The sequence below is a fragment of the Triticum urartu genome, chromosome 1A (assembly GCF_056163025.1).
Source record: "Triticum urartu cultivar PI428250 chromosome 1A, HENAU_Tu73, whole genome shotgun sequence".
Classification (NCBI taxonomy): Eukaryota; Viridiplantae; Streptophyta; class Magnoliopsida; order Poales; family Poaceae; genus Triticum; species Triticum urartu.
This window is the reverse complement of record NC_141873.1, coordinates 476,680,077-476,703,649: the sequence shown is the minus strand read 5'-3', so window position 1 is coordinate 476,703,649 and position 23,573 is coordinate 476,680,077. Positions and strand designations below refer to the sequence as shown.

The 23,573-nt window shown below is 44.3% G+C and overlaps 1 protein-coding gene and 1 pseudogene across 1 annotated transcript; both read left to right on the top strand.

Moving 5' to 3' along the window:
- Nucleotides 1-23,573, top strand: part of LOC125531390 (putative RNA-dependent RNA polymerase 2) — a 69,344-nt pseudogene that overhangs the window by 35,165 nt on the left and 10,606 nt on the right.
- On the top strand, nt 13,147-16,665 carry LOC147991776 (uncharacterized). Its single transcript, XM_087539211.1, has one exon. The coding sequence runs from the start codon at nt 15,537-15,539 to the stop codon at nt 16,584-16,586; it is 1,050 nt and encodes a 349-aa protein (XP_087395337.1). The 5' UTR covers nt 13,147-15,536; the 3' UTR covers nt 16,587-16,665.

The following is a 23,573-nucleotide window of genomic DNA, read 5'->3' as shown; positions in this document are numbered from 1 at the left end:
GCTACAAGTGCAACTTTGTTGGGCCTAGCGGCTTCTTGCTGCAGGTGAGCTGCTCACCGTTTTGCTCTAATACTTCTATTTCTTTCCTTTTTACATAATATTAGTTAGACGTTACGATCACATGGCGAGGTAGAAATCCCTAAATGTTAGATGCATTTACATCTCACATATGAGATTCATGCAAGTGAGGTGAGGCGGATAAAAAGTTTGATAGGCATTGTGTGCATACCTTGGTATAACTTGGTGGTATGGTTCACTATTGTATTCGTGAAAATTGAGTAGAGTAGTAACTGAATTTGCACTTGTTCTCAAACTTTAGTAAAACTAGAGTATTTTTTGTTATGATATATTTAGAGCCTAAACACATTTGTCACTTATTGTCAACAGCTTACCTTTGTCAGGAGAATTGGGGAATTGGTCGTACCACTAATGGAATCTGTTGTCCCATCGTTGGTTCCCCTTGTTGACTGCCTGAGTGGCTCCTCGTCACATTTTGAAGTTATTTTCGTCACAATTCTCTTTTTCAAATGGGGAAGATAGTTGCCAAACATGTTAATGTTGATCTTTTTAAAGCTCTTTAAGAAATACCAGTTCATATTTCATGAGGATATTTTAGAAAACGAGCAAGTTAGAGTTTACATGCTATGAATCTTTGCACTTCATCAAGCAGGAGGCTCATACTAGGAAAAGGAGCCGCAATACTTTGATGTCCAGTAGGACCGAAGTTGAAGGAAAATTAATGATGTGTTACACAATTCACATTAGTCCATCCAAAAATATACTACTTGGGACCTGAGGAAGAAGTCTCAAATTATGTGGTTAACCCTCATATAAAGTATGCTTCTGACTTTGCTAAAGTTACTTTTGTTGACGAAGACTGTAGTAAGCTTTTTCCAGATGTTATCTCTACTAGAATTGGATGCGGGTTCTTTTCCCAACCCTTGAAAACTGGTTTTATTATCGCATTTTATCTATCCTGAAAGAAGGACTTCCCATTAGTCCAAAGAAGTATGAATTCCTACCCTTCTCAGCAGGTCAACTTCATGGAAGTTCTGTTTGGATGTTTGCTTCTAATGATTCCCTTAAGGCCGAGGATATAAGAAAGTGAGTGGGCCACTTTGATGAAATTCACTAGAATGGGCCAGCCGTTGAGCTCCTCCAGACAAACATTTGAAATCCTTCCACGGGATGTGGAAGAGATTCAAAAATTTTAAGTCACAATTGATGGCACTAAATACATATTTTCTAATGGTATTGGGAAGATACTGAGAGATTTGCCAAAGAAATTGATCACCAAATTGGATTAGACCATACTAACCCTTCTTCAGCTTTTCAAATAAGGTATGGTAGTGTTAGCTACAAAGGAGTTGGTTGTCGACCATGATTCCTTTCATAATATTTATCCGCAGCCTACAAAGAGAAATTCGAATCTTAGAGCACAATGTTTAACATTATAAGTTACAAGTTGGAGCAAAGCCCAACCATGATGTATGAATCATGAAATTATGTCATGTTGGGGTAATGGTTTGGATGTGCCTTCTTTTTCTCACCAATGCACGTGCTGAATAATTTTTTGGGGCAAGGGCATCTATTGCAAAAATAGATGATGTGCAACAGTGCTAGCAGTTTGTTAACTATTTATATATGGGCAAATGTTACAGCAAGATGTTCTTTGGATCTAGTGGTATCCAGTATGTCAAATGTGGGAACATCTTGCTGGAACATTCAAACATGAAGCTCTAGATGTACTTCCTCCCTTAATACTTGCGTGGGCTAAAAATTTGGCAAATCCCCATGTCAGGAAACTAGAGTGAACTATTATAGTGGTCTGGTTTGCAATTATGCGTTAGAGCCCATAAAGTAAGATGGATAGCTCTGCTATTTTTATTTACACTCATATACATATCTCACTTGGTGGTTTCTGATTAGAGTGATATGGATTTGAAGCTCATCTGGTGAATACACCACCGATAATTTTCTAAATTACTAAATGTAATGCTTCTTAGACTATTAGTTGGTCAGGCGCCTCTTATAATTCATTCTATAATTCTGAAGCTAGTTAAAATATATATCATCTTCAGTAATGCCAATTTGATGTTTGTTTTAGCTCATGTATGCACCAAGAATATGCACTACAATTTCTGGGCCTGCAGTTTATTCAAGGTTCTCAGATGACTGCTTTCATGCATGCATGGAGGATGCAAAGTTTACTTGGGTCAAGGCACTAGATTTTACACCTAACCACTCTTTCAGTACGTGTTCAACTCTCACCCTCATACTTGATGATGGTGCACCCGTGTCACTTATTGTCAACAACGTACCTTTGTCGGGAGAATTTAGGGAATTAGCCATATCATTAATGGAATCTGTTGGCCCATCATTGGTTCCCCTTATTGAGTGACGAGTGGCTACTCAGTGCCTTTTGAAGTTATTTTTTGTATGAACTCTCTTGTTCCATGGGGAAGATAGCCGCCAAACATGTTATTGCTGATATGTTTAAAGCTCCTGAAGAAATACCACTTCATATTTCAAGGAGGTTTTCCGAGAAAATGAGCAAGTCAAAGTTTACAAGTTGTGGACCTTTGCATTTCATCCAGTAGGAGGCTCATAGCAGGAAAAGGGGCACAATACCAGGGGTGGGGCTGTGATCAATGTATTAAATGAACTTCTCCAATATCAATAATTCTCCTCTCTGATATCCACCATCATGCAAGCCTACCGCCTCTTGTAATTGTCGTGGTGATTCTTCCACGTTTCCATCCTCTATAAAACTACATGATAGAGGGATTTGTGTGTTTTACACACAAGCGGGTCAAGGAGAGATCAAGTGGAAGTCACACAAATTGTTAGAGAAGGAATGGAGGGGGATAACAATATTGTGATCAACAGTCATTTCACTATCTGCAAAGTTACTACCAGTTCAGTCGGATGTTGCAAAATTACTATCGTGTAGTGCCACGAGCATCGCCAGCGAGCCCCGATGGTTGTCATGCCACTGCTGGCCTCGCCGCGGTGCGGGGCGCTACATGTCGCACAATTGCTCGCACCCTGTGCATAGCCACAAAAGTGAGGTGACTCGTGTCGCCGTGTGGTTGCCCCCTTGTATTACCTCTTGGGGTGGCACCTCATGTGTCCAAATTCGACAGGAAAACCTTGTAACACTAGAGTCAGATCACGAGACACACTTTGCCTCCCTTGCAAGCCCTAGAGTCGTGCCTCATCTACTGCTCGGAGCTTCATAAAGATTAGATCCCCGGAAGAGAAGAGGTGGAGAGCATGCAGTATGAGAATAGAGGAAAGGACTATATTTTCGGCAAGAATTTCATTCAAAGGGTGAGAATCATAGTGTCCCTTTGAGGAGGAAGATGGCCTCCCCTACTGGTGTTACCAAACCTTGCCCTCTGCAACTATGGAGAGAAACTAATGATGATGAAATCCTTGCCCACCAAAGGAAATGGGGGGTTGTGGTGGTTCTGTCTTGGATCTCAAATGGATGTTTTCGGATAAATTGCATAAGAGAGGGCTGAAAAAGTTGTGAGGAGTGAAATATTTGCAAGAGCAACATTTAGTATAAGTGATTAGTGCCCTTGCTTTGATCATTCAAGCAGGGTAAGAACTGATGTAAAGACAGTACGGAAGGCTGCAATAGGAAGCACTCAACTGATAACTACCTATATTGTCCAAACGCCACTTGTCTCTATGATGATGACCTAATTCACTTTCAGATGCATTGGGCTAGGAAACCGCGTCGCCGAGCACAAATTTAAGGTGACTAATTCTTGGGATAGCATCCGCATAGAAGTCATCCCGGGAAAGTGGCGCATAGACCTGTACCTAAATCATGATTCCCAGAGGTGCAAGCTTAAGGTGTTCTTTGAGCACGTCCAAAACTGCTAAAAGTGTAGCTTTGTTGGGCCTTGCGGCATGTTGCTGCAGGTGATGAGTTGCTCACCGTGTTGCTCTAATACTTCTATTGCTTTCCTTTTTAAATAATATTAGTTAGATGTTACAATCACATGGCGAGGTAGAAAGCCCCAAATGTTACATGCATTTACATCTCACATATGAGATTCGTGGAAGTGAGGTGAGGCGGATAAAAAGTTTGATATGCATTGTGTGCATACCTTGGTATAACCTGGTGGTACGGTTTGCTACTATATTCATGAAATGTGAGTAGAGTGGTAACTGAATTTGCATTTATTCTCAAACTTTAGTAAAACTAGAGTATTTTTTGTTATGGTATATTTAGATCCTAAACACATTTGACACTTATTGTCTACAGCTTACCTTTGTCAGGAGAATTGGGGGAATAGGTCATATCATTAATGGAATCTGTTGGCACATTGTTGGTTCCCCTTGTTGACTGCCCGAGTGGCTGCTCATTGCCTTGTGAAGTTATTTTCATCTAAATTCTCTTGTTAACATGGGGAGGATAGTAGCCAAACATGTTAATGCTAATCTATTTAAAGCTCTTTAAGAAATACCAGTTCATATTTGAAGGAGGATTTTTGAGAAAATGAGCAAGTTAGAGTTTACATGCTATGAATCTTTTCACTTCATCCAGCACGAGGCTCATACTAGGAAAATGAGTCGCAATACTTTGATGTCTAGTAGGGCCGAAGTAGAAAGAAAATTCACATTACTCCATCCAAAAATATACTGCTTGGGACCTAAGGAAGAAGTTTCAAATTATGTGGTCAACCCTCATAGAAAGTATGCTTTTTCATTTTGACAGAGTTACTTTTGTTGACGAAGACTACAGTAAACTTTTTCCAGATGTTATCGCCGCTAGAACTAGATGAGGGTTATTTTCCCAACCCTTGAAAACTGGTTGTATTATCGCATTTTATCTATCCTAAATGGATTTTCCGTTGGTCCAAAGAAGTATAATTCCTTTCCATCTCAGATGCAACTTCGTGGAAGTTCTATTTGGATGTTTGCTTCTAATGATTCCCTTAAGGCCGAGTATATAAGAAAGTGGATGGGCCACTTCGAAGAAATTCACTAGAATGGACCAGCTGTTCAGCTCCTCCAGACAAACAATTGAAATCCTGCCACGGGATGTGGAAGAGATTCCAGATATTGAAGTCACAATTGATGGAACTAAATACCTATTTTCTGATGGTATTGCGAAGATACTGAGGGATTTCCCCAAGAAATTGCTCACCGAATTGGATTAAACCGTACTAATCCTCCTTTAGCTTTTCACATAGGGTATGGTAGTGGTAGCTACAAAGGAGTTGTGGTTGTTGTTGTCGACCATGATTCCTTTCGTAATATTTCTCCGCGACCTAACATGAATAAATTTGAATCTAAGAGCGCAATGTTTAACATTACAAGTTGGAGCAAAGCCTAGACATGCTATATGAATAAATTATGTCATGTTGGGTTAATGGATTGGATGTGCCTTCTTCTTATTTCTAATGCATGTGCTCGACAATTTTTTGGGGCAGGGGCTTCTATTGCAAAAATAGATGATGTGCACCGGTGCTAGTAGGTTGCTAACTATTTATATATGGGAAAATGTTACTGCAAGATGTTATATGGATCTAGTGGTATCCAATATGTCAAATGTGGGAATATCTTGCTTGAACTTTGCAACAGGTAGCTCTAGATGTACTTCCTTCCTTAATACTTGCGTGGGCTAAAATTCTAGCAAATTCCCAAGTTAGGTAACTAGAGTGAACTATCACGTCTTGTTTGCAATTATGCGCTAGAGCCCATAAAGTAAGATGGATAGCTCTGCCATTTTTGTTTACACTCCTATTCATATCTCAGTTGGTGGTTTTTAATTAGAGTGATACGGATTTGAAGCTCTTCTAATGAATACACATCACCGATACATTTCTAAATTACTGATTGTAATGCTTCTTAGACTATTAGTTGGTCAATCGCCTCCTATAATTCATTCTATAATTCTGAAGATGGTATATATATATATCATCTTGAGTAACGTCAATTTAATGTTTATTTCAGCTCATGTATGCACCAAAATATGCACTAAAATTTATGGACCTGCAGTTTATTCAAGGTTCTTAGATGACCGCTTTCATGCATGCATGGAGGATGCGGATTTTACCTGGGCAGAGCACTAGATATTATACCTAACCACTCTTTCAGTAAGTGTTCAACTCTCACCCTCATACTTGATGAAGGAGCACCCGTGTTACTTATTGTCAACAACGTGCCTTTCCCAGGAGAATTGAGGGAATTGGCCATATCATTAATGGAATCTGTTGGCCCATCGTTGGTTCCACTTGTTGACTGCCAAGTGGTTGTTTAGTGCCTTTTGAAGTTATTTTTTGTCTCAACTCTCTAGTTCCACGGGGAAGATAGTCTCCAAACATGTTATTATTGATATGTTTAAAGCTCTTGAAGAAATACCACTTCATATTTAAAGGAGGATCTTTGAGAAAATGAGCAAGTTAGAGTTTACATGCTAGGAACCTTTGCATTTCATCCAGTAGGAGGCTCATAGCAGGAAAATGAGCCATAATACCAGAGAGTGGGGCTAGGATCAAAGTATTAAATGAACTGTTCCAATCCCAATCATTCTCCTCTCCCAAATCCACCATCAGGCAAGCCTAGCGCCTCTTGTCGTCGTGATTCTTCCACGTTTCCATCCTCTATAAAACTACATGATAGACGGATTTTGTGTTTTACACACAAGAGGATCAAGGAGAGATCAAGTGGAAGTGTCACAAATTGTTATGGGACGAACGAAGAGGGATAGCAATATTGTGATCAATACTCATTGCAGTATCTACGAAGTTACTACCAGTTAAGTCGGATGTTGCAAAATTAGTATCGTGCATGCGCCGCGAACATCGCCACGCGAGCCAAGACGGCTGTCATGCCACCGCTGGACTCGCCGCAGCATGCAACGCCACATGTCGCACAACTACTCGCACCCCGCGCATGGCCACGCAAGTGAAGGTGACTCATGTCGCTGGGCATTTTCCCCATTGTATTACCTACTGGGGTGGCACCTCATGTGCCCAATAGCCAACAGGAAAACCTTGCCGCACTAGGGTCAGATCATGAAACACACGTTGCCTCCCTTGCAAGCCCTAGAGTCGTGCCTCGTCTACTACTGGGAGCTTCATCAAGATTAGATCCCCGAAGGAGAAGAGGTGGATAGCATCCAATATGAGAATAGAGGAAAGGACTATATTTTCGGCAAGAATTTTCATTCAAAGGGTGAGAATCATAGTATCCCTTTGAGGAGGAAGAAGGACTCCACTACTTATGTTAACAAACCTTGCCCTCTGCAACTATGGAGAGCAAATAGTGATGATGACATACCTTGCCCACCAAAGGAAATGGAGGGTTGTGGTGGTTCTGTCTTGGTTCTCAAATACATGTTTTCACAGAAAATTCATAAGAGAGGGCTGACAAAGTTGTGAGGAGTAAAATATTTACAAAATAAACATCTTGTAGAAGTGATCAGTGCCCTTGCTTTGATCATTCGGGCTAGGTAAGAACTGACTTAAATACAATATGGAAGGCTGCAAATAGGAAGGACTCAAGCGATAACTACCTATATTGTCCAGTTGCTACTTGTCTCCATGATGATGACCTAATTCACTTTCAGATGCTTTGTGCTAGGCAACCGCGTTGCCGAGCACAAATTAGAGGCGGCTAATTCTTGGGATAGCCTTTGCCTAGAAGTCATCCCGGGGAGGCGGCGCATAGACCTGTACGTGGATCATGATTCCCATAGATGCAAGAGCTTGAGGTGTTATTTGGGCATACCCTAAACTGCTGGAAGTGCAACTTTGTTGGGCCTAGCGGCATCTTGCTGCAGGTGAGCTCCTCATCGTGTTACTCTAATACTTATATTTATTTCCTTTTTACATAATATTAGTTAGAATTTACGAGCACATGGCGAGGTAGAGAGCCCCAAATCTTAGATGCATTTACATCTTACATATGAGATTCATGCAAGTGAGGTGAGCCAGATAAAAAGTTTGATATGCTTTGTGTGCATACCTTGACATAACTCGGTGGTATGGTCACTAATGTATTCGTGAAATGTGAATAGAGTGGTAACTGAATTTGCATTTGTTCTCAAACTTTTCTAAAACTAGAGTATTTTTTGTTATGGTATATTTAGAGCCTAAACACATTAGTCACTTATTGTCAACAACGTACCTTTCTCAGGAGAATTGGGGGAATTGGTCGTATCATTGATGGAATCTATTGGCATGTCGTTGGTTCCCGTTGTTGACTGCCCAAGTGGCTGCTCATTGCCTTTTGAAGTTATTTTCGTATCAATTCTCTTGTTCACATGGGGAAGATAGTTGCCAAACATGTTAATGCTGATCTGTTTAATGCTCTTTAAGAAATACCAGTTCATATTTCAAGGAGGATATTTGAGAAAATGAGCAAGTTAGAGTTTACATGCTATGAATCTTTGCACTTTATCCAGCAGGAGGCTCATACTAGGAAAAGGATCTGCAATACTTTGTTGTCCACTAGGACCAAAGTTGAAGGAAAATTATTGATGTGTTACAGAATTCACATTACCCCATCCAAAAATATACTACTTTGGGACCTGAGGAAGAAGTTTCAAATTATGTGGTTAACCCACATAGAAACTATGTTTCTGACTTTGAGAGAGTTACTTTTGTTGACGAAGACTACAGTAAGCATTTTCCAGATGTTATCTCTGCTAGAACTAGATGAGCGTTCTTTTCCGAACCCTTGAAAACTAGATGTATTATCGCGTTTTATCTATCCTACTAAAAGGACTTTCCATTTGTCCAAAGAAGTATGAATTCCTGGCCTTCTCAGCTGGTCAACTTCTTGGAAGTTCTATTTATATGTTTGCTTCTAATGATTCCCTTGAGGCCGAGGATATAAGAAAGTGGATGGGCCACTTTGAAGAAATTTGCTAGAATGGGCCAGCTGTTCAGCTCCTCTAGACAAAACAGTTGAAAACCTGCCACGGGATGAGGAAGAGATTCCAAATATTGAAGCCACAATTGATGGCAGTAAATTCATATTTTCTAATGTTATTGGGAAGATACTGAGAGATTTGCCAAAGAAATTGCTCATCAAATTGGATTAAACTGTACTAATCCTCCTCGAGCTTTTCAAATAAGGTATAGTAGTGGTAGCTATAAAGGAGTTGTTGTTGTCGACCATGATTCCTTTCGTAATATTTCTGAGCGACCTAACATGAAGAAATTCGAATCTAAGAGCACAATGTTTAACATTACAAGTTCGAGCAAAGCCCACCCATGCTATATGAATAAATTATGTCATGTTGGGTTAATGGATTGGAGGTGCCTTCTTTTTCTTTCCAATGCATGTGCTGGACAATTTTTTGGGGCCAGGGCATCTATCGCAAAAATAGATGATGTGCAACAGTGCTAGCAGTTTGTGAACTATTTATATATGGGAAAATGTTAAAGCAAGATGTTATATGGATCTAGTGGTATCCAGTATGTCAAATGTGGGAAATCTTGCTCTAACTTTGAAACAGGAAGCTCTAGTTGTACTTCCTCCTTTAATACTTGCGTGGGCTAAAAATTTGGCAGATTCCCAAGTTAGGAAACTAGAGTGAACTATCACAGTGGTCTGGTTTGCAATTATGCGCTAGAGCCCATAAAGTAAGATGGATTGCTCTGCTATTTTTATTTACACTCCTATACATATCTCAGTTGGTGGTTTTTAATTAGAGTGATACAGATTTGAAGCTCATCTGATGGATACACATCACCGATACTTTTCCAAATTACTGTTTGTAATGCTTCTTAGACTATTAGTTGGTTAGTCACCTCTTATAATTCATTTCTATAATTCTGAAGCTAGTTTGTTTCAGCTCATGTATGCACCAAGAATATGCACTACAGTTTATGGGCCTGCAGTTTATTCAAGGTTCTCAGATGACCGCTTTCATGCATGCATGGAGGATGCGGAGTTTACCTCGGCAGAGCACTAGATTTTACACCTAACCACTCTTTCAGTAAGTGTTCAACTCTCACCCTCATACTTGATGAAGGAGCACCTGTGTCACTTATTGTCAACAACGTGCCTTTGTCAGGAGAATTGAGGGAATTAGCCATATCATTAATGGAATCTGTTGGCCCATTGTTGGTTCCCCTTGTTAACTGCCGAGTGGCTGCTCAGTGCCTTTTGAAGTTATTTTTGTCTCAACTCTCTAGTTCCACTGGGAAGATAGTCTCCAAACATGTTATTGTTGATATTTTTAAATCTCTTTAAGAAATACCACTTCATCTTTCAAGGAGGATTTCCGGGAAAATGAGCAAGTTAGAGTTTACATATTATGAACCTTTGCATTTCATCCAGTAGGAGGCTCATAGCAGGAAAAGGAGCCACAATACCAGAGAGTGGGGCTGGTATCAAAGTATTAAATGAACTTCTCCAATCCGAATCATCCTCCTCTCCCAAATCCACCATCATGCAAGCCTAGCGCCTCTTGTCGTTGTGATTCTTCCACGTTTCCATCCACTATAAAACTACATGATAGACGGATTTGTGTGTTTTACACACAAGGGGATCAAGGAGAGATCAAGTGGAAGTCACACAAATTATCAGGGGAGGAATGGAGCGGGTAGCAATATTGTGATCAATACTCATTTCACTATCTGCAAAGTTACTACCACTTCAGTCGGATGTTGCAAAATTACTATCGCGTAGACGCCGCGAGCATCGCCATGCAAGCCCAGACGGTTGTCATGCCACCGCTAGCCTCGTCTCCGCTTGCAACGTCACATATCGAACAACTGCTCGCACCCCGCGCATGGCCACATAAGTGAAGGTGAATCGCGTCGCCATGCAGTTGCCCCCTTGTATTACCTATTGGGGTGGCACCTCATGTGCCCATATTCGACAGGAAAACCTTGTCGCACTAGGGTCAGATCACGAGACACACTTTGCTTCCCTTGCAAGCCCTAGAGTCGTGCCTCATCTGTTGTTGGGAGCTTCAAAAAGATTAGATCCCCGGAGGAGAAGAGGAGGAGAGCATGCAACATGAGAATAGAGGAAAGGACTATATTTTCGGCAAGAATTTGCATTCAAATGGTGAGAATCATAGTGTCCCTTTGAGGAGGAAGATGGACTCCCCTACTGATGTTAACAAACCTTGCCCTCTGCAACTATGGAGACCAAGTAGTGATGATGCCATACCTTGCCCACCAAAGGAAATGGGAGGTTGTGGTGGTTATGTCTTGGATCTCAAATACATGTTTTCGGAGAAAATGCATAAGAGAGTGTTGACAAAGTACTGAGGAGTGAAGTATTTGCAAAAGCAACATTTAGTAGAAGTGATCAGTGTCCTTCCTTTGATCATTCGAGCAGGGTAAGAACTGACATAAAGACAGTAAGGAAGGCTGCAAATAGGAAGGACTCAAGTGATAACTACCTATATTGTCCAATCGCCAGTTGTCTCCATGATCATGACCTAATACACTTTCAGATGCATTGGGGTAGGCAACCGCGTTGCCGAGCACAAATTTGAGGCGGCTAATTCTTGGGATAGCGTCCGCGTAGAAGTCATCCCGGGGAAGTTGCGCATCAACTTGTACCTGAATCATGATTCCCAGAGATGCAAGCTTGAGGTGTTCTTTGGGCACATCCGAAATTGCTACAAGTGCAACTTCGTTGGGCCTAGCGGCATCTTGCTACAGGTGAGTTGCTCACCGTGTTGTTCTAATACTTCTATTTCTTTCCTTTTTACATAATATTAGTTAGACGTTATGATTACATGGCGAGGTAGAAAGCCCCAAATGTTAGATGCATTTACATCTCATATATGAGATTCATGCAAGTGAGGTGAGGCGGATAAAATAATTGATATGCTTTGTGAAGTGTTCAACTCTCACCCTCATACTTGATGAAGGTGCAATGGTGTCATTTATTGTCAACAGCTTAGCCTTCATCAAAAGAATTAGGGGAATTGGTTGTATTATTAATGGAAATTGTTGTCCCATCTTCGGTTCCCCTTGTTCACTGCCTGAGTGGCTGCTCAGTGTAGTTTTTTTCAGCACTACCTCCACTAAGTGCACATCACTCAGAAAACACAATTGTAGCCAAAGTGGGTGTCGTATACCAAGAAAGCATATTGGTGACAACACTTTTCCCAAATTAAAGTATTAAATGCACTTCTCCAATTCCAATAATTCTCCTCCCAAAACCATCATCATGCAAGCCTAGCACCTCATGTCGTGGCGATTCTTCCATGCTTTCGTCCTCTATAAAACTACATGATTGTTGGATTTGTGTGTTTTACACACAAGCGAGTTGAGGAGAGATTAAGAGGAAATCACACGAATTGTCAGGGGAGGAATGGAGGGGGGGTAACAATATTGTGATCAACACTCATTGCACTATCTGCAAAATTACTGCCAATTTAGTTGGATGTGGCAAAATTACTATCGTGCAGACACCACGAGCATCGTCACGCGAGCCCGCACATGACCAGTTCCACACACTGCTACAATACCGCCACGCCTGACTGGCAAGGCTTCGAGCCGCACTGCCGCGTGAAGAGCTCGCCGCTGCGTGAGCAGCCATGGCCCCACCGCCATGTGTGTGCCTGCCGTCACTGGCCATGGAGGTGGACCGCGGCATGCCCTAACCCTCGCTGCATCGTCCGAACAACTAGGAGAGTTTTCCTTTAGGGAACGACCGGATAGAGGAAGATGATGTGCGTTCCATGTGGACCTGGTAACCCACATACACCAGTTGCCACACCTTGCAGCAGTGCCGCCACTTGGCTAGGCTTCGAGTTGCACCGCCGCGTCACGCCACCGTGTGCAGAGCAACTATGACCTCATGGCCATGCACGTGCCTGACGGCGGCGTGCCCTAACCCTTGCTGCATCGTCCGAACAACCGAGGAGAGGTTTTCTTTTAGGGAATGGCCGGATAGAGGAAGAGGATGTGGGTTCTATGTGACGCCCATATATAGGACAACCCACTTAATCCACTTCCAGAAACGCAAGATACGTGGACTTTCAAGTGGACACCGTGCAGCCCACATCCACGTACCTGAGATATGTATAGCACATCTACATCTACATCTACATCTACATGTGTATTCTGCTTCATAATTTCACAACACGTACAAATTTGACTTTCTTAGGGAACAAATTTGATTTTCTTGTAAGGCAAAAAAATGAAATTGAAGGCTGGCAAGGAGATGAGGGAAGATTTGGAACAACGGGGAAAAGGGGAAACATCACGTGAGAGGGGTGCTCAAATATTTAGGGTCTAACCGTCATAACTAACTAGGGGCTTTCGTTTCTTCCCACTTTGGCTTTGATTGGACGCGCGCCGCCAGCCATCAACGACAGTTCATCCTCGCTCCAGCTCCAATGGACAGTTCCCCCTCGCTGCCAATTCGTCTCCATCGCCTTCCCGTCCCAACAGCACGTAGAATGGACAGTTCCTCCTTGCTCCAGCTCCAGATTATCATTTAGACAACAATCTCCCGAGCACTCCCTTGTCCAGAGCGAATCACCTATGTTGCTAACTCCATGTCCCTCCAACCTTCTCAGCATCGTCGATGGAAACCCCGCTAGATTTGGATCCGCGGAGGGACACCGGCGATCACTACGGGGCCAGGAGCGCCGCCCTGGAGACGAATGCCAAAGGCTTTAGTGTGGAGATGGTTCATGGTTGTCGCCCCGGTGGGGAGCGGCGCCACAGCCGACGTCTTCGCCCCGGAGGGCGTTGTCCTGGTCTCCTGGGGACGAACGGCGTCACGTGACTCACGTCAAGGGGAGCGAGGGTGTTGTCTCCGAATGCGTCGCCTCGGGGACGAACGGCATCGGGTTGGAGGGGAGCGACGACGGCGCCGAGGTTGGCGCTCCACCGGAGGCTAGCGCCAAGGTGGTCGTCACCGTCGATGCGTGGCTCTGCCACCAAGTAAGCAATTTTCTAGTTATCTTCGCTAGTTCATGTGCTAGATCATTGCTATCTCTTCCAATTTTATGAATTGGGTATCTCTTGGTTGGTGGAAGAAACTCTCTTGCCATACCTCGAACAGGCAGCGCCGTCATCTCCCAGTCTTGCCTTCGTTGGAAAGAAAGAAACCACAGGGTATTTAGTGAACAGTTTAATTCGGTTGATGTTGTTGTTGCGATGATTAGAGCTGATCTTCAGATGGTGGACCGTCTTTTACCGAGCGATAGATCTATGTACATGATTTCCATCTCGCCTTGTTTGAAACACTCGTCTGCTCCGAAGATCTCGACGACTCTATTCAACACTCTAGGCCTGGGGCAACGAAGTGTAATACACAGTTTTGAAAAAGTTCTCCTGAACTTGTGACCGTGCACACCACAACATAAGGCTTTGTACAATGCAAGACGCTTAGGGAGCTGCTTAGTAAAATAAATCCAGTTTTTCTTTAGCATCAATGCTTATCTTTATAGGGTGCTTAATTAAGCATCTACCTTGTATAAATAAGCACCGGTGCTTAAAAAAACTGGTTTATTTCTTGAAGCACCTCCCCTAAGCACCTTTAATTGTACAAGGCCTAAGAAGCACGAGACCACACTGCTCAGCTTTGATTAACACTCGTTGCACTAGCTGCAAAATTACTACCAATTCAGTCGGATGTTTCAATCAACTCAATCTGATGTGTGCCTTTTATGAGAGATTTTGATGGGGATTGTTTGTATGGATATGTCCCACAACCTACACAATCAAGTGTTGAGTATGGAGAGCTAGTTAGCTTAAGCCAATAACTATTAAATGTCCTAGATGGTCGAAGTTTGGTGTCATTAGAGGTGATCTTCAGATGGCGGGGCGGGATGGTGCACTGCGGCCACCTCCACCAGAGAACCAGGGCGTGACGCCCGGTCATCATCCTCGGCCGGCTCCACCGCCTCATTACATCACGAAGCCGGTGCAGAATAGGCATGGGCCGGTGCAGACGCATGCACCGCCGCCTCCTCATAACACGGGTGCTGGAGGTGCTTCTGGAACGCCCGGGGTCAATGGGGAGATGATGGTTACAATGCATATGGGGATGGACAACACCGTGGTTCATCGTCGACGGGTGGTGGCCGTGGATATGCCTAGCAGAATGACGGTGCGGTGGAGAGACCTTTTCTCGGTCCTCCGGGTGGTTTTGTTGAGGGGGCGTCTGGCCCAGGTTATCGGCAGCGGGGCAGTGACCGCGGTCATCGTGGTGGTCGAGGTGGTCGGTTCCGTCAACGGCAGCCTCCTCCGCGTGTAGTCGTTGAGCAGACGGCCGCCGCCAGGACCGTCGAGGCGACGGTGCTATCCGGTCAGGCTATGGATGTGGTGACGACGCTCGCTAATGCTAAGATACCCGGGAATGAGACCATGGTGTCAGTGTCAGTGGAGGCGACAGACAGAGTTGATTCGGACAGAGCGTCCAAGTGGGCACGCAAGAAGGAGAAAATATTTTGCTATCTTTGTGGAGAGAAGGGTCATTTTATTGTTGAATGTGTGGCTGAACTTTGTGATACTTGTGGCAAGCCAGCACATGATACATAGGAATGTCCGATTTTGCGTGATCAGATACCGTCTCTCATGATGTATGGAGTGTATTGTGCTGAGCTCACGTTCTTTGAGTCTCCTAGCACGAGGGAGACTCCTGAGGAGCCCCAGAGTCTGACCACTGAGGTTGTCAAAGTCACCAAAGGAGAGGTCTCTGAGACCCAGATTGTGCAAAGACTGAAGGAGTTAGCTCCAGGTGACTTCCAGTGGGAGCTTGTTAGTCTCGACGCAAAAATGTTTAGGGTTGAGTTCCCTTCGGTTGAGGATTTGCAGAGACTTCTGAGTTTTCGGATGTGCAAAGTGCCAGGCACAGAATGCATCCTCGAGTTTTGCGAGTGGAAGAAAGTCGAACCCCAGGGTAAGCCTCTTACTCAAGTTTGGCTGCGTTTTTCCGGAGCTCCCTTGAAGCCGATGCAGGATGCTAGGGTCGTGGCTAGCTTGGGCATTATGGTGGGGAAAACTCTGAGAGTGGATATGGCTTTTACCAGAGCTCACGGGGTAGCCCGACTGCTGGTGAGTGTTTTGGAGATTGAGTTCGTGCCTGATGTGGTCAAGTGGACATATCAAGGCCAGATTTTTAACCTCGTGATTGAGTTTGAGGATGAGGATATGTTCGCCGAGGCTGCCAATGGGACTGATGTTGACAAGCACGAGGGAGATGACAGCTCGGGTGCTAAGGAGGCACCTGTCGATGATGCTGGACGAGAGTTGTCCAATGGACCGGGGCCCATTTCTCAGACGCCCGGGGATGGGACGGCACCACCCTCTTCGGTGCCTATGACCTCTCTGAGATTTGGGTCGTTCGAGCCTGCTTCTGCGTCTCTGAGACTTTGGAGTGACCGCATGGAGTCAGACGAGGTTTTTGAGCACACGTTACCTACCTTGGATTTTGAGGATGATGTGAGTCCCGTTCTTGGGGGTTCACCGACCTCGGTCAGGGGAGATGAGGAGGAGTCTAGGCAGGCGGCCACTCCCTCTCCTGCTCAGGACGCGGTTTCGGTGGTGGAGGTCCTACCTTCGGGAGGGGGCTCGGAGCAGGTGGCCTCGGCACCCTCTTCTCCTCTCGCGGTGCCGGAGCAGTAGCTGGCGGCTCCGCCTTCTGGAGGGGGCTCGAGGCAGGTGGCCTCGGCGCCCTCTTTCCCTGGGGCGCCTAGGGTAGCTGCCCCTCCTGTGGCGCCGGCGAGCCCCTCTTACCAGAGGGCCGGGGTGGGTGGGGAGTGTAGGCAGGAGGCCCATGTACTCCCCTCCCCTGGTACGTCTCTGACTCTTGGCCGCGGGGCGTGACCGACACCGGCGGCGCCGTGGAGCGCCCCACCGCTTTCAGGCGTTCCCGCAGTTTCATCGATGGAGGCCGGCCGGCTGCGTGTTAGGGGTGAGGCAGGAGGCCCCACCCCGAGTAGTGTCACACGGGAAGGGGTTATTGCGTTTGGAGGGATTCCGGATCCGGTCTCTATGGGCGACGGTTGAGCTGTCGTCTCCAGGATCATCCGGAGGTTGACGACATACAGCAACGGTGCGTCATGAGGGCGGCCAAGCTTCGTGATGTTGAGGTCACTACTGGTATGTCGGTCAATACCTCTAATTACATTTTGCATTTTTCTAATGATGAGATTATTAATAATGCAAACCAAATAGGAGTTTCACTAGGTAGTAATGATAGTGAAATTTCAAATTCCGTCAATGATATCCTGGATTTAGAGGCGGAGCGGGCTTTAGAGATGATTCGTAACTTAGCAGCGGTTAAACCCATGAATGATTCTGATATTGATGCTTTGGGGGTCAGGGTGCTCGATACTTTTTGTGCGGATCTTGTTCCACCCCTCCCTGAGTCTGATGAAGAGGATGACACATCTAAGACTATTATGGTTAGGTTCACTGAGCCTGGTTGTGAGGACCGGCTGGAGGGTCAAAACAAACCTAAACGCAAGTGGAAGCGGAAGATTTACCTGGCTTCGGCAGTGCATAGGAGTGCTAGGATCCGTACTGCTAAAAAATTTCATGACGAAATATGAAAGCAATCTTTTGGAATAGCAGAGGTCTAAAAGACTTGGCTAAAAGAAGGTTTCTTGCAGAGGCGTCTCTCGAGCATAATCTAGATTTTATCGCATTGTCGGAAACAGGTAGAGATAATTTTTCGCCACAGTTTCTCAATACTCTATCAGGAGGTATTGATTTTGATTGGCATTGTCTGCCTCCGAGAGGAAGATCGGGAGGGATCTTACTCGGAGTTAGATGTGATTCGCTCGAAGTCTGAAGTGTGGTGATGGGAGACTTTACAGTTAAGTTTCGGGTGCGGTCGAAGGCCGATGGGTTTAATTGGGCTCTGGTGGCGGTATATGGTGCCCCACAGCCTGAACTCAAACCTGAGTTCGTGGTTGATCTGGTTCGGATTTGCGGCTCTAAGCAGCTTCCAATCCTGGTGGGGGTGATTTCAACATTATTAGAAGGCGTGAGGAGAAAAACAATGATAATTTCGATGGGATATGGTCGTTTATGTTTAATACTAGCATTGAAAGCTTGGATCTGAGAGAGATAGAACTTTCGGGAAGAAAATTCACATGGGCTAACGCGTTGCCAAATCCGACGTTTGGGAAGCTGGATCGAGTACTAGCTAGCGTCGAATGGGAACAGAAGTTTCCCTTCGTAACAGTTCAGGCACTTTCCCGTGGTATTTCTAACCACACGCCTTTATTTTTAGACTCTGGTGAGGCTACCCACTTGGGAAACAAAAACTCGTTTTCGTTCGAGCTGGCTTGGTTTGAACGAGACGGCTTATTCGATCTCGTAGCCAGGGAATGGGCTAAGGATGTAGGAGGCAGGACTGCGCTTGAGCGTTGGCAGAATAAGATCATGCATTTGAGAAGTTTCCTATGTGGGTGGGCTAAGCATCTTAGTGGGATTTACAAGGTCGAAAAGGAAAGGCTCCTTACCCTTATTCAGTCCCTAGATGTAAAAGCAGAATCCAGGGTGCTGCCGGCCTCGGAGCTTCATGCCAAGCTTGACGCGGAGATGAGATTGAAAGAGCTTCTTCGTGAAGAGGAATTAAAGTGGGCGCTGCGGGCCAAGGTCCGACGAGTTGTCCAGGGGGACGCGAACACTCAATTCTTTCACACGATCGCCAATGGCAACCACAGAAAAAGCGGATTTTTCAGCTTGAGCAAGATGAAGGAATGATTTTAGGACAGGAGAACCTAAAATTGTACATAACCAAATATTACAAGCAGTTGTTTGGGCCACCAGAGGATAACTGTGTTTCTCTGGATGAGTCTAGGCTTCTGGATGTTCCTCAACTTAGTGCTTTTGAGAATGATATTTTGGCTGCTCCTTTTTTTGAGAAAGAGGTGTTTGAGGCCATATCACAGATGAAAAATAATAAGGCTCCCGGCCCGGATGAATTTCCGGTAGAGTTCTATAAGAAGTGCTGGCATATTATTAAGGGGGGTTTGTTGCTGTTGTTTCATGATTTATTCTCTGGACAGTTTCAGCTATTTCAACTGAATTTTGGAACGATAACCCTGCTTCCTAAGAAAACAGAGGCTGTGAGAATTGAGCAATTCAGGCCCATTTGTCTTCTTAATGTTAGTTTCAAAATCTTTACCAAGGTCGGGACTAATAGGCTCACGTAGATTACGCATTCTGTGGTGCAGCATTCCCAAACTGCTTTCATGCCGGACAGGAACATCCTAGAAGGGGTTGTGGTCCTTCCTGAAATGCTCCACGAGATTCACACGAAAAAACTAGATGGAGTTGTTTTCAAGATGGATTTCGAGAAAGCGTATGATAAAGTCAAATGGCCTTTCCTTCAACAGGCCTTACGCATGAAGGGTTTTGATGAAGCCTGGCGACGCCAGGTAGAATCTTTCACGCAAAAAGGGAGTGTTGGAATTAAAGTGAATGATGACATAGGTCATTATTTCCAGACACACAAGGGCCTGAGACAAGGTGATCCAATGTCTCCTATTTTGTTCAACATTGTGGTTGGTATGTTGGCAATTTTGATAGGTAGGGCAAAGGAGGCTGGTCAGGTGGGTGGCTTGGTGCCTCATCTAGTTGATGGAGGTGTGTCTATCCTACAGTACGCTGATGATACGATCATCTTTATGGAGCACGACTTGGCAAAAGCGAGAAATATGAAACTCGTGTTATGCTTATTTGAACAATTAACTGGGTTGAAGATTAACTTTCATAAAAGCGAGTTGTTCTATTTTGTTAGAGCCAATGAGGAACAAGAGGCTTATAGTCAATTGTTTCGATGCAAATTGGGGACTTTACCTTTCACGTACTTAGGTATACCCATTCACCATCGTAAGCTGACAAACAGAGAATGGAAGTGTATCGAGGATCGGTTTGAGAAGAAACTGAGTTGCTGGAAGGGAAAACTCATGTCATACGGAGGCCGATTGATTCTTAATAATTCGGTGCTCACAAGTATGTCTATATTTCTCTTGTCTTTCTTCGAAGTCCCAGTTGGTGTTAGGAAAAAGGCTGGACTTTATCGATCCAGATTCTTCTGACAGAGTGATGAACTAAAAAGAAAATACAGACTCGCCAAATGGGATATCATCTATCGACCAAGGGACCGGGGGGCCTTGGCATTGAGAATTTTGAAGTCAAGAACAGATGTCTTCTCAGTAAGTGGCTACATAAGTTATCAGTTGAGATTGATGCCACGTGGGCGCAGATTCTTCGTAGTAAGTATCTGCAGTCCAAAACTTTGTCCCAGGTGACAGTGAGACAGATGGACTCGCCTTTTTGGAAGGGGCTCATGAGAGTAAAAGCAGCCTTCTTCAATAGGACAAAGTTTATAATCGGTAATGGCACTACCACGCGCCTCTGGGAGGATACTTGGCTTGGAGAGACGCCGCTGGCGCTTCAGTATCCGTCCCTATATAGTATTGTTCAACGATGTGATGCTTATGTTGCAACGATACTGCAGTCCATCCCCCTTAATATTCATTTTAGGAGAACGCTTGTTGGCAACCGGTGGGAAGCGTGGCTTCATTTAGTGAGTAGACTGATGGAGGTTCAGCTATCTTATCAGCCCGATCAGTTGTGCTGGAAGCTTACTAGGTCTGGAGAGTTCACAGTTAAATCGATGTATATCGATGTCATCAATTCTAGCACCAGTCCTAGTTCCAAATATGTTTGGAAAGTCAAAGTGCCTTTGAAAATTAAAGTGTTTATGTGGTTTGTACATAAACAAGTCATATTAACAAATGATAACTTGGTAAAGCGCAACTGGACAAGATCTACTAGGTGTAGTTTTTGTGATCGGGATGAAACTATCAAGCACCTTTTTTTGATTGCCCGTTGGCCAAAGTTTTGTGGCAGACGGTACACATTGCCTTTAACATTACTCCTCTGAATTCTGTCAGTACGTTATTTGGAACGTGGCTTGTTGGGATAGAGTCCGAAATATCTAGACACATTCGCGTAGGAGTATGTGCTTTGTTGTGGGCTATTTGGAACTGCAGAAATGATTTGGCTTTTAACAGAACAACAAATATTCAGGTTTTGTAGGTTATATTCTGAGCCACTGCGCTGATCCATATGTGGTCGTTACTCACTCTGACGGAGGTCAGGGAACGTTTGGTTACTGGATCTATCGGGTGGGAGATGGTAGCATGAGATATCTTCAACCGGTTTGGATAGGCGATTAGTTTTCCTATCTTTGTTATTCCTGCCGGTTGTGGCCTCTTGGCTTTTGTGTTTTCGGCGTTGTGGCTCTTTGTGAGCTTGCCGTTACTTTGTTTCAGACTGTAAGACCTTGTTGAACCTATTTGCTTATTTATAAAGTTGGTCGTATGCATAGTTCTGATGCAGAGGCCGGGGAGTCCCCCCTTTTCAGAAAAAAATTAACTCATGAATGTCCAACTGTTGTGTATTCCCTTCGTCCGAAAATACTTTAGTTTTGATGACAAGTATTTTCGGACAGAGGGAGTATTTCTTAACAAGCTCGAGAGGTCTTACTGAAGAAAACTGAACTTCAACAACTTCAGATGTTAGGTCATTCACTCTTTGCCAACACCAGAGCCATCAATAGATAAATCTATACACACTCATGATGCACCATGGACCGGTAAGCAATTGTTCACCATGCTAGTTAGCTTAAGCCATCAACTATATGAGTTCTTAAACATGACGGGCAAGTGTGTATCTTTCATATATCTATCTGTTCTCAGACCATTACTCAAGGAGGAGTTTGCTAATGAAGTTCATCTGGCATTGCATGGTGCCAAACAAGCATTTTGTAGATAGCGCTAATTCCAAATTCCATGCCAAATCTAAAGTGTTATGGTGATTGATTATCTATCAAATTCTTATGAGATTTCATTCAGAACAATCTACCAATCAACAAAACTTCAATCATGGCAGTTAAGATTGTCTTTCGTGATGTTCTAAAGATGGTGCAACAACAAATTTCTAAAGATAATTCAATGATGATGATGTTATCTTCTAAAGAAGGTGCAACAACCCATTTCTAAACTCCAATGATGATGATGATTAATGCAGGAAGTAACGATAGCATGTTAAGGTTTCTACAACAAACTGCTTGTGCTAGCTGGACTAGACATAAATCACTGAATATTGACAGTGTTGAGGGGACGGGTGAATGCTTGGGTGGTTAAAACTTATATAGTGTGATCAAAAATTCTTTTTGCAGATGGTTTAAACCCATTGGAATTTCTTCATTAGATATCTGGTAGAGCGAAATTTTCAATGAGAATACAGATATTTTCAGGACATTAATAAGAAAACTTGCTGAAGATGCATAACTGATGGCAATCTGGAAGGTGAACTTGGTGCCCATGTTGGTTCTTGGGCTTCTTGTTACATTTCAGAAGGTAGAGTAGGGGTCAAGCTATTTGTAGGTCAGCGCCACCCCCCCCCCCCCCCCCCCCCCCGGCGCACCAAACTTCCGTTCTCCATAAAACTGCCCTATGGTTAGAGTTATGTGTTTTCACACAAACGAGTTGAGGAAAATTCTTGAGGAAGTCCCAACAATTGTATTGAAAGAGCAGGGCTGTAGAATGCATTCACGGTACTTGAAGTTTGAGTTGTACCCACAGTTTGGTCACTATACTTTGAAAACCTGAAGTTATAATAACTAAAGACACAATTCCTGAGGCCCATCTGCCATCACTTGTTTCGATAGCCCATGCATTTCACTGAGTTGTCATACATTTCACCAATGGCAGAGAAGAACTAACATGTTTTTTAGTAAGCAGCCAACTCCAATTCGCACACATTCGCGCCAATTGCGGTTACCCACCCATGGCAAGTGGCGACGATGCCAGTGGCGGTTGCAACGGCGATATATGTGCAAGATTCAAACGGCATCGGCAAGTGCACTGTGTGGGGTTGGAAAAGAAGCGGCAACGCATGGTGGTGGTCACCATGGCCGGAGCCCCATTAGTTGCCATGGCGTTGAGCTCATGTTTTCCCCTGTCGCACCGCATGCATCACGCACTTGGGCCAATGGGGCCTTGGCGTCGCGATTCCACGGCACACCTTGGCTTGGGTGTGGCTCCTTCCCCAACATGGCGAGCTTGTGGTGCCACGACCCTGATGCGACATACGCGCTACTGCCCTAGTTGTAGGTTGAGTCCAACACAGTTGCGGGCTCTGTAATGACGGTGTTAGCCAATGGCTATGGTTGGAGTGCGCCTGTGCTTCACCATCACCGGCAACATTGTCAGAAGCTCAATCTCCTTCCCTGACATATTCCTCGACTTCACATCTCTAAGGGCCAGAGAAGCAGAGGCGACTCACGCTGCCATGAGGGTTGCCCCCTTGTATTTTCTCTTTGGGTGGCAATTTAGGTGCCCATATCCGACAAGAGAACCTTGTCGCACTAGGGTCAGATCAGGAGGCACACTTTGCCTCCCTCGCAAGTCCTATTGTCGTGCCTCATTTTCTACCGGGAGATTCTAAAGGTTAGATCCTTGGAGGAGAAGATGTGGAGAGCGTGCAATATGAGAATAGAGGAAAGGACTATATTTTCGGCAAGAATTTACATTCAAACGGTGAGAATCGTAGTGTCCCTTTGAGGAGTAAGATGGATTCCCT